The 12,458-nt window shown below is 40.3% G+C and overlaps 1 protein-coding gene across 2 annotated transcripts in view; it reads right to left on the bottom strand.

Moving 5' to 3' along the window:
* Positions 1–326: 326 nt before the first annotated feature.
* Positions 327–12,458, bottom strand: part of Disp1 (dispatched homolog 1 (Drosophila)) — a 122,436-nt gene continuing 110,304 nt past the window's right edge. For both annotated transcript variants that reach the window (XM_013014972.1, XM_013014971.1), the window contains 2 exons: positions 10,537–10,634; positions 327–3,941 (listed from right to left, as the gene is read on the bottom strand). In XM_013014972.1, coding sequence (XP_012870426.1) covers positions 327–3,941; positions 10,537–10,634 — 3,713 coding nt within the window. The remainder of the gene's footprint in view (positions 3,942–10,536; positions 10,635–12,458) is intronic.

Raw genomic sequence — 12,458 nt, 5'->3', positions numbered from 1 at the left:
CAAATGTAAAAACCTTCTTGAATGATGAAAGAGATAACCTTAATTAAGATGCAACTGTACTCATAAACTGACATTCTGAACTGAAATCCCTTAATGATAATAATAATATATATAATGATAATAATAAGTCTTGAAATAAAAGTTATCAATGAATCCAATAATCTATAATAATTGTTTAAATGGAATGTGAAAATATGCCATGATTTTTTAACAAAGTAAAACATACCAGTTCCTGTATTTTGGTTATACCCTTCTAAGCTTCTGGCTTTTATTTTCATTTCAAAAGAATGACTGAGGCATTGGTTCAGACATTAATGCTATATTTATTATAGTGTTTTTATCAACAAACTTTCACCAGACAGTTCTGAGTGTGATAATACAGCAGGCACATTGGCTTCAAGGTTTGGCATCTGGCAGTCCACAGAATTGCATTTCACTCTCACAATTCTGCCACAACTCTGAGGATTGTTTGGGCAGGACCTATATCCAGCCTTTCCCATTAAATGATTAAATATTAATTTTGGTTCACTCTGACTTAAATGTTCTGAGTTCGCCATTACATCAGTCTGTGATGAGCTCAACTCTACTTTCCTCTGTGCCTTGTTGGTCTGACTTGGTAAACCAGAGACCTTGGCTTCGGTCCCTCCACTACCCTCCATATTCCCTGCGTCCTTATTTGTACAGAGTCTCATCTGATTACTCTCAGGACCACAACATGCTTTTTGTAATGCTCCAGTGCTTCTGCAGACCAGTGGTGCTGGTTCTGCCATCCTTGGGAGATGTTCTTCGATGCTCTGAAGACTGTGTACACTGGCCTTACCAGTTTTCTCTTGGGTCTGAATATGCTGCACTGGGTGGAGGAAGAAATTCCTGGGCAGAGAATTCTGCATTCCAGGTGGCTGCGCTCGGCCTTGCAGGCAGGGGCAGGGATGCATGTGTGGGATGGGATGTACGAATCCCTCAGCAGCTTGGTGTGCGGCTGTCAGAGGTGTCACCCCATTCTGGATCTGGACAAAGCTGCTAGCAGGAGGGGCACATTGGCGGCACAAGTTATCACCCGTGTGCTGGCAAGAGTGTGGGCCATATTTTAGGGGTCTATATGCATTTGGGCAGCTACATCTCTGGTTCAGAGAGAAGAAGTGACACATGGTGTGCTGCTCCAGAGCAGGTGGTAACAAGGCGGAGCTTGTCTCACTTTTGGTGCTTTTGTTCTGTTCATTGTTGTAGGCTGAGTGCACAGGCATCCCTAAGTTCTTTGTTTGGCTGTTGAAAAATTCGGAGCAGATGTGTGTCTCTTCATAAGTGATCTTCTCTGAGGCAGTACAGCTGTGGGATGCCAGAGGTTCTAGTTCATAAAACTCATGCTCCAGTTCAGCTTTTTGGCCCCTGGGATCTAAATGATAAGCATTCATGGTGTGTGTTTTGCTTTGTTCCTTGTCACGAGGACTGGTAGACAGGGCATGGGAAAAGGCACTGCACTGTAGTTTTTTGGGTAAAGGAATCTGACCACAGGTTCCCTGTGGTCCAAGGCACCGACACATGCACTGGAAAAAGAAGGTGGCAAAAGCCCAGCTGATACACATGATGAGCATCATAAAGGTGCCTAGCTGGGTATAGGCCAGGACTGTGGAGGGCATCATCATGGCCCCAGCCACAAAGGTGGTCAGGGCGGCCATGGCAATTGCAGAGCCCATGCGACTCAGGGAGAAGATCACTTTGCCTTCACGGTCAGGATCTGGAGCCAAGCGGTAGGCAACCCCATAATGGACAGCAAAGTCCACGGATAAACCAACTGCAACTGAAATGGTGACAGACTCCAAAACATTCAGCTCCCAGCCCAGCAAGACAAGAGAACCGACAGTAACAAATATGGTCCCGGCTATGGAGATGATGGCATAGAGGCTTATGATGACATTCCATGTTGTCAGCAGCATCACACTAAATGCCACAGCCACAGAGAGCCCCATGGCAATCAGGGTGCCATCTGAGAGGCTGTCCTGAAGGTCATAGAACTCCAAATTGCTGACAAACCAGCCATTGCTGAGGCCCTCAGGTGCAGAACTCAGCTCATTGGAAATCCATGAGTCCACCTCTTTGTAAAACTGATGCATCTTCTCATAAGCCAGGGTGAAGAGATAGGTACTTTGGAACTCGAGCACCACTGCCCTGATAGTATCATTGATGTCAAACCTTGGTCCTGGGGTTTTGCTATCTAAGTGGTACCCTGTGCTCCTTTCCAACTCCATGATGGCTCTCTTGATGCATAGTTCAAAGATCTCCTGCTTGTAGGGGAAGCTCCAGTGGCTGCAGCATGGGTACACGGCCGGCTCCTCGCAGTCCTGATTTTCCATCCACTGTTTGAAGGTCTCGATGAAGCAGCTGGTAAAGTCCTGCTCATCAGTCTGGTAGAAGAATGTTTGGTTTCGCAGTTTTTGACAGAAATGTAGAATCCAGGCCTGGGAAGCTGGGCTGGCAATGTTGAAAGTGCTATCTAGTGTCAGCTTTCCTTTACTCTTGGGATTTAGTGGGTTGCCACTGTCTTCTGGGGACACACCCCAGATGACGGTGATGGGCATGTGCAGCTCCTCTCCGTGGTGAACACGTTCAAACATGAAAAGCTTTTTGTACTCAGCGTCGTAACGCTCAAAAGGATGGGACGACCTGAACACCTGGAACTCAGATAACTCCAAGGAGGGCAGCTTCATCTTTGGGTTTATACACACGATGTAGGCCCCGCCTACAGTTAAGGCAAGGAACCAGAAGAGCCAGAGATAGCGAAACTTAATGACAATGCACGGCAAGACTTTTTCAAAAAAAATTCGAGAGGCTTCTGAAATGGCAAAAAGCACTTTATGGCACTTCTGGCAAGCTGCTGTCCAGCAGCTTTTGTTATCATACACTTGTGGCTGAGGCTTCCGGAAGCAAGTGAATATATTGAGGAGGTATCGCTCATGCAGAACCACGACAGCTGGAAGCCACGTGACCATCAAGACATAATTCACCAATATAGCTGTTCCCGCATACACCCCGAAGCATCTGATTGCTGTAATGTTGCTAACATAGTTAGCGTAAAAGGCGGCGGCAGTGGTAAAGCTTGTGACAAACATGGAGAGTGCGGCATGTTGCAAGGTGATGCTCACGGTTTCTGAGGTTTCCGCGTGAGGCTTGTCAAATTTGGTATAGTTCCAGACATCACACAGGACAAAAGCATCATCGGCTCCAATTCCAACCAAAATAATGAGTGCAGTGAGGTTCATAAAAGGGAAAAATTCAAAGTTAAATACGACACGATAGAGAAAGTACGAGACAATCAAGGAGCTGATTATTGCGAACATTGTCATGAGAGTGATAAACATGGACTTGGTATAGACACACATGACCAGCAGGACGATCACAATGGCAATGGCAGGATACACAGTATCCATGAGAAGATAATCTTGAAACAAACTGTGTTTGATACCAAACTCGATCCCGGTGATGGTCGTGATGCCGTCGGAAGAGTTCCAGTTTTCGAAGTTGTCCAGATAAATGTTCATCATGCTTTCTCCTTTCTCTGTGGGGGAGAAGAGCATGCTATACTTTAAAGCCGGCATGGCATAGTCAGCTGACTTGGGGCTCATGAAGTCCTTGTCCACCAAGTAATGGAGGATCTGGTACACGGCGTTGTACTTGGTACATTTGCGTGGCACGTTGGTACACTTGAGCTGATCCTTTCTTCTGGCTGCCATGTCCCAGCAGTCTGGCCCCAAGGTGCCATTTTGGTAGTGTTTGGCACAGGTCCGAAGCAGCTTCAATGTATGAGAGACATCTCGCTCAACGATTTTATGACAAGATGATCTGTTGTTCAATATGGCGATGTAGTTCCCCAGTGTCCAGCTGGGGCAGCAAGAAGCAGCTGTGGTTCTCTGGCAGAGATCACCGAACTGGGGATGAGATCTGATCTGCAGAGAAAGATACGCAGGACTGGAGTTTAAATGGATGCATGACTGGGAACATTACCATTGCCTGGATGGACCAGGAAAATTACCCAAGCTAAATATCCTCTTAAATTAGTTATCAGTTTGCTATGCAATACAAGATTTTCTCATATTACAGGGCACCTTATGAGTTACTTTATTTTGAGCAGGAAACTAGGTAAATGTTCATCATGCTCTCTCCTTTTATAGGGGAGAAGAGCTTGTTATACTTCAAAGCCAACATGGCATAGTCAGCTGACTTGGGGCTATGGAAATGATATAGAAGTAAGAAGCCATGTCAACAAGAGCTGAGTTTGGTGAGGGAGATAAAATTAACACCTACTTTGAAAACAACTTCTTTTTCAAATGACCATAGAACACAATAAATATAGTGAATAGGTTTGAAGTTTATGTATGTACAAGATTATGAAAACAATGATCCAATTGATGCATTTCTGCATTTCAAATATACTTGTATCTCAAATATACTTGTATCTTAAATACATTTTTGCTTAAAAATTTTGGATATCAGTATGATTTTTTTTATTGGCAAAGGTATCTCAATCAACACAGAGGGAAGCAAAGATGCTACTTGACAATTACTATGATCTGAACACTTATGTTCCCTAATTCCTGTTACTCTGCAATGTGACAATGAGAGGCAGGGCTTTTGGGAGGTGATTAATAAGATCAGTGACCTTGTAAAGATGATTCCATAGAGCTGTATCAGGACACATAGAAGGTGCCACCCATAAAATAGATACCGAATCTGCAGGCCCCTTAAGCTTAGACTTCTCTGTTTACAGTTACAGCAGTGTGAATACACTAAGACAAAAACCAGTAAACAAAAAGCAATGCTGGTAGTATCCAAAACATGGCTTGAGATTCATGATGGATTTAGACTAAACTTATTTTTTGACATATGGGTAGGAATGGGCAATATTTTTACATTAATATATTGTATGTATCTGATTTTAGTGTATAAATTAATGCGTAATTAGGGATTTAGTTATTTCTTCTTAAAAGTTTCTTCAAGCTGGGCGGGCACTGATGGCTCAAGCCTACCTGTAATCCTAGCTACTCAGGAGGCTGAGATCTGAGGACTGTGATCTGAAGTAGCCCAGGCAGAATGTCCATGAGACTCTTATCTTTAATTAACCACCAAAAAGTTGAATGTGGAACTGTGGTTTAAATGATAGAGTGCTAATCTTGTGTAAAAAACCTCAGGGACAATGCCCAGGCCTTGAGTTCAAGCCTGGACAAGTATGTGTGCACACATGTGCGCACACACACACACACACACACACACACACACACACAAACACATAGATACACACACACAGTTTCTTCAGGTTGGCTATAACCCTATTTTGGAATTTGCTCTTTTGGTAAGTAGAGGATTCGTGGACAGTATTTGATTTAGAACATTCAGGAGAATACTTCCTATTTTATGGAAATTCTTGTCACAGTAAATTAATAAGTTCTCTCATTTACTAGCATTGCTAGGTTATAAGAACTCTGGGTAATTCTATTTTGTAAATTAGATGACTGGCTCCGGTTCCCTGAGGGTGAGAATAAAATCCAACCCCTTTCTCTGGAGCTTGACCTGAGACTTCTGTCTTGGGACCAGAGCTAAAGATGCCCAGAGCTAAAAATTCCTAGTTCCACTTCTTGCCCTCATCTCTAATTACCAAAGACTGTTTTGTTTTTGTTTTTGTTTTCAGTCATGGGGCTTGAATCCTGGGCTTGAGCACTGTCCCTGAGTTCTTCAGCTCAAGGTGGGAGCTCTACCACTTCAGCTACAGCACCACTTCCGTTTTTGTTGTTGTTGTTGTTTATTGGAGATAAGAGTTTTCTGCCCAGGCTGGCTTTGAGCCATGATCCTCACATCTCAGCCTCCTGAATAGCTAGGATTACAGTATGAGCCACTGGAGCCCGGCCCGGTGTGAATGGTATGATTAGAATTTACCATTTACCTTGATTAAACTAGACTTTGTCATTCATTCATTGAAATATATTTCCAAAGTGGGGAGAAACTGGTATAAATCATCTTTTGGGAACTGTGATTTATCTACAAACCAAGTTACTAGTGATCCCTTATTAAGCCACTACTCAAACTAATCTGTGAGGTGATGTGTAGATGATACACGATTGGCTATATGTTGGCAAGTCTTGAAGCTATGTAAACTGTACCCAGCATAGGTTTGACATTTTCCATAATGAATATCCCATAATAGTTACTTGATTTTAAAAGACACTCTAGAGGAGTAAAAAAAAGCTGAGACAAAAGGATTTTTATTACACACTAAAATATTTATTTCACAAAGACTTCATGTCTAAGTTTATTTCTGAAAAGTAGTGAGTACTATTTCATAAAACAGGAATACATACTATTCATAGCTGTGTTTAGGTTAAAGACACATTTATGCTAACTTAGGGAAAGCAGAATTACCTAATAAATACCAGAAGCCTGAAGTGGCATCTCCTCTGGTTTTTATGGCAAATAACCAGTTTTATCCCTGAAACAACATGTTAGCCCCCAGGCCTGGCCTGGTGAACTGAGAGTATGAAAATGCAACCCTGATGCTTGATAGCTTTCAGATGGAAGAAAATGAATTACCATGATGAAACTCACTATCAACTAGAAGACCCAATCTGTAGTTGCTAGAGTACCTAAACACTAAAGCTAAATGAAACAGGGTTGCCAGCTAATACTAAAAAAGCAAGCACAGAATCCTGTCCTTTAATAACCTTTCCTAATAACAATGGGTTTTAAGATGAAGAAGTTGGACTTTATCAATACAGATCAACTACTATTTTGATGGCTTCTATCAAAAATAAATGCTAGTTCACCACTGAGTTAATTCTTAAATTCAAAATTGGTGTTGGTTCATGTCTAACATTTGGAAAAACTGTTTTCGAGGGCTCTTATAGGTAAGAGGTAAGTACAGAGAAAAGACGTTAAGTACCCCTATATTGGGTAGGAGCCTTCTGAATTTAAAGGAATGAAACTCAAGGGACTGTCCACACTTTCAGGGCATAAGTAACATTGTATGCTCTTATCTGCCCATTCCAAAGAGAAAAATTACTTACTGAGCACCTGCACAAGATAAATAGGCTATGGTAGTCCTTGTTTACCTAGTTGTTCTTGGGGTGGCAGAAAATCAGGCACAAAGATGAATAATTGTAATTTAATGTGATAAATAGCATACTGTGTATGAGAGCTGACAGGACCAGCACAGGGAATACCCAAGTCACATCACCCAGTGGTGATGTGACGGTGGCTCTAACTTTATCATCTTGACTACCAGTAAACACTGAGATATGCATTATATGGTGAGGCTTACAGATAATGGCAAGCTGGTACCTCTTCATGGGAAGAGGCAGTTATAATTTTGTTGTATTTTTAGAAAATGGATTCACTGGAGGGATTTAAAAATCTTTGAAGTTTATAAAAATACAAGTGGAGTCTATGAAAGCAATTTTTTTTTAACTCGTAAGCCCTTCTAATTCTAGTTGTTTACAAATTGGATGTCTTAGGAAGCCATTTTGCCTCTGTGGTTATAATTGTCTTTGAATGCTTCTCTAGTTAGATAGTAGCAGGGGTGGAGTTGACTTAAAATAGGGGGTAAGGAAGAGAAGAGAGAAAAAGAAAAAACTAGCAGATTTTTAAATGCTACCTCAAACTTTCAAACTACTGGCTAAGTTGGAGATATTTTAAGAAGCTAAGTGGAAAATTAAGCTCTTAACACCAATCCCTACACATTGATGTTTACAGGGAATCTAAGGAGGAGAAAGAAGGCAAACACTCCATAGGCTTCTTTAACTCAAGAACCAGAAATTCTATTTCTGGGCTCCTTGAAGCTGTAAGGGGTTTTAGCTATCCACTAATGTCACCTGGTAAGCCAGAGTCTCATCTACCAAATATCACATGCTTTTACAAGCTGAGTCCTCAAAGCACCAACATCCACAACATGTAAAGACTAATCTGGGAAAATAGTTTCTAGCAGAGTAAAGATTGGAGAAATACACTTCTGGTTACTAATGATTGTCTGGCGTAGTGTCCCTTAGGATGTCAAAGGGCGGAAGGAAGCAATGAAGGGGGTCAGAGGAATTGACTGAGTGAGGCTCCTTTAAAAGTCTCAGCCACTTCTGATAGGACATAGGCCAGCCTCAGAAACAGAGCCCTTTGACTCTGGAAACCTGTGCCTCTCTGAATTATGAGTGTAAGTGGCATGTAATTTAAAGGGAATCTGGAGCTTGAACAAAATGTGCTGTAAACACAGGCAGGAGATAAATGAGACATCTGGCCTCCCCAAGATGTTACACTGATTACCAGACATTTTCTGGAGATGACCCAAAAATTAAGCTCTTCCTCTCTGTATCACTTGGTTGTGTTTCATTTAACATGAGAGGTGTTAATAATCAAGTGCTTAAGTACAATGACCAGAATTGAAGGGTGGGAAGGAGCCTGACAGAGAGTCTGAGGACACTCTGCTCCAATCACCATAACAGACAAAATCCTTAATAGTGGTCTAAACTGGGAGACTGGGGAAATGAACCATAATCATTTGAAAGTTGAACTATTAATCCAAGTTGTTATTTAAGGTATTGGATGAATACCTATTATCATTATAAAAAAGATCTCTTATCCTGGGCTCACAGCAGAATTTGAGACTAGACTACTAAATCGGTAAGAATTTAACAAGTAAAAATTATAACCACAGTTTTTGAAGTATGATTACCTATTCATTCATTTCTTGGTGTGAATCTAAAATTGGTTATACCATCTATTTACTTGGACATGTATGTTGAATCTGTCCCTCAAATTCTGACAATATCATGTTTCTTCTCTCTTCCCAATTAATTACTGAATTGTACAGTTTTGCTCTCAGTCAGTGACTTAGAAATTATACTCGTTCTGTTCTTGCTTTCAATCCCTATCATGTGCCTAGGAGAGAGACATATTCAGATAAGAGTACTTCTACATTCCTTTAGATAGTTTAAATTATACAAACGTATCAAGTCAAGCCATTAGAAAGCCATATCTAGATTTCTTTTGATATAACATCTTACCGCAACCACTCTACCTAAAGTTAAGTTTCAAAAATCAGCCGAGATTCAGTATTCTTCTATCCCTTACACTATGCTGTTAAGAACCTTGTATACAAATCGTATTTATTTTATCAAGACTATAGTGTATGATCTCCCCCAACACCTTAGCATGAGGGAAAATTAGTCAGCTTCTTCCTCTCTCTCTCTCTCTCTCTTTCTCTCTTACTCTCACTCTCAAGCTAGTGCTCTACTACTTGAAGCTGAAAAAGAGCACAGGATCCTGCATTCAAGCCCCAGTACTAGATACAGAAGAGAAGAAAACACAGAAAGTAAAACTGACTACTGTTTAAGAAACTTTGATGTTTATAGACTGACACTTTGATCTACTTGGAGTTAAACACAGAAAAGGTGGTACTGACAGAAAATTGATAACACAATCAATGGAAAAGTTATTTTCAAAATGTACAAATAGTCTCTCAGAATGAAGAATGGAGTAAAGCCAGAAGAGGTAGGCCTAAATAATGGAGTGACTTGGTGAGCCACTTAGTTCTTGGAAGGCATGTACCCATGTCAGCACACTGAGACTTCTGGCCTAGCGGACCTTTAAGAGTCCTTTCTACCTTTCTGTTCCATTAAGTAATCCTGCTGAGGCAATGGGGGTTGGGCTGTCAGGTTGCCCTGCTCTCTGTTTTAGAGTTATGTTAAACACATAATGAGGTAGAGAGAGAGAGAGAGAGAGAGAGAGAGAGAGAGAGTGTGTGTGTGTGTGTAGTGGCTATGCCCTAACAGGTCCATTAGTGAGAGAAGACAGTGGTTTCTACCAGAGAAACTGCCTCAAGAAACTGACAGCTTGTCCCAACTCAGAGGCTCACTTTAGGTCTTCGGGTGCTGACATCTGTTTGGCAGAGGAAGCGTCCATCTTCTTGGATCCTGGTGTTTTCTAAAGCAGTAAGGTGTTTAAAGCTCCAGGCAGTCTGGATTGGATTACCACCACCATTTAGATAGGCACTAAATTTATGCTCTTTGATGTTCCCTTTCCAAGTCTGCTCCCTAAGTTCTCCTTTGAGGTCACTGGCTAGAATGACCCATTGATTGCCAAAGACATAGGCAGGCATTTAGTTACATAATTAAGATGCTAACAATATCTTGAGAGGAGAAATGTAGAGAAGAATAAAACTAGGTTAGAGAGAAAATAAAATCAAATAAGAAATATCAGTCTTATTATCTTCAATATACATACACACAGTGAAATAACAGAAAAGATCACTATGGAGAAAGAACACGGGCAGGCAAGGGAAAGCAGTTCTTATGTAAGGAAGATGGTAGGTTTGGAAGATAGGGAAGCAGGCAGGCATGCTTTGATCTTGGGCTCTGAAAGAATGCAAAGCTGGCCTGCTGGTGTATACTCATCAGTAGGTAAGCTTCTCAAGTACTTTCATCTGACCAGACACCAGGAATATAGGTATAAGTTTCACTTACATTAGCCTTATTTATGCTGAACAAATTTCAGCTGCATTTTACATACCCTGGAATTATCCACATCGCACATTGATTTAATTGCAGGTAAATTCCACAGTGTCTCCCCATCTGTGGAAGCAAATACGACTCTGGAGTATCGGTCACCTGGTGATATGAAAAAAAGAAGGGGGAATGGTTTATAAATTATTCCTTTATTTGGAAAGACTGAGAATTTAAAGAAAGTTTAAGTGAGAAACCACATGGACAATTCATTAGAAGCAGGGAATTTCATGTCAATACAGAAAGAAAGCCTTTGTGTATTCACTACAGCTTAAAATTATACTAAATGTACAACAAATCTACTTCTGATTAGACTCTAATTTAGAAGAAAAAAATCCATAAGAACTTTCAGCAGGAAATTAATCAAATGCCTCCCTCCTAATTTCCGAACATGTAGCCATAATAGTATATAAAATCAAAGAATGATGCACTAGGGAATATCAGCAATGGATTAGAGGGACATTCTCCCTGGCAGCTAACAGAGGAAGAATGGTGGATCAATTTAAAGCTCTAAAATCATAGTAGACCAGAGTGCTCAAGTGCTCACCAGGATCACAGAGACCCAGGTTCTTACTGAATACAGGGCCTCTCTGGCACACCAGAGTCTAGAAAAAGTATTTTGGAAATCACATTAACACAAAACATGCATCTCAATAAAGAGATGTGTAATATATTGGAAAGAACATGGTCTTTGGAGTCAGATCTGTTGTAACTACATCCTATAATTTATTACCTGTGTGCGCTTATACCTCTAACAATTTCTCTGAGCCTGCTTCCTCTTTATAAAATGCTGATATCTTTCTAAAATGGGTGTGGGAATTAGATGAGGTGAACGAAAGCTGGTGATCTACCAGTTATTAAAAATTTTAATATATCAAATAAAATGAAGTAGATTAAGTTTATATTATCTAAAAAGCCCTAATTGCACTAACAAAATTAACTGGAAAACTTAGAAAACAAAAGCTTTACTACAAAGGGTTTTATTTATACTCATTAAGTTTTCTTAAGTAAAATTGAATGTAATAGCTATTGTCTCATGTAAATTGATTTTAGGTACAAAGTCAGCCCAAGGAAATAAGTATTTCTTTTACATAGAGCCTGTAATGGCTTTCACCAAAGCAGAATCTATATCTCAGGAGACAAATATTTGATACAGACTACTGAAATATAAAATAAAAACTGTACTTTAAAGACTTGTTAATGTTCTTCCTAGATAAGATACAATCACAGATAAAGCCCTCTGTACAATACCTTTTATAATAACAAAAAATTAAAAAAAAGATTCACAGATGTTGGTTAAGCCATATACAGTAATATATGTATTCATATGCAGTAATACTTCAAGAGAAATAAAGCAACCAGAAAGAACATAGAACTAACCAGAGTTTGGGGCTGGGAAGGTGGCTCAGTGGTAGAGAGCTTGTCTTGCATGCATGAGGCCCTGGGTTCGATTCCTCAGCACCACATAAGCAAAAAGAAAAAAAGCTGGAAGTGGTGCCATGTCTCAAGTAGTAGAGCGCTAGCCTTGAGCTGAAGAGCTGAGGGACAGCGCCCAGGTCCAGAGTTCAAGCCCCACGACTGGACCCAAAACAAAACAAAACAACAACAACAAAAAAACCCAGAACTAACCAGAGTTCATTTTTTCTAATATCTTTTTTGAAGAGAAGAGTCAGCAAAGTAAACTTGTATTGCTTTCTAGGATCAGCATAAGATTCTACCTTAGCCACTTTCTCTGGTTACTATATAGTTAAACAGTATTCAAAATAAAAAGCCTGAGATTTGTAAAGATTTAGAAACATCAAAGATTCAAGCAGATCCTAATAAGATAGGAAAAACACATTTAAGATTGCTTTTCAGCAACAATATAAAGCTGAAATCAAAAGACCATAACAATGATATTTTCTAGATTGGATTTTTTCCCCTCTTTTT

The sequence above is a fragment of the Dipodomys ordii genome, unplaced genomic scaffold (genome assembly GCF_000151885.1).
Source record: "Dipodomys ordii isolate 6190 unplaced genomic scaffold, Dord_2.0 Scaffold26, whole genome shotgun sequence".
Taxonomy (NCBI): Eukaryota; Metazoa; Chordata; class Mammalia; order Rodentia; family Heteromyidae; genus Dipodomys; species Dipodomys ordii.
This window is presented reverse-complemented; position numbering and strand designations above follow the sequence as displayed.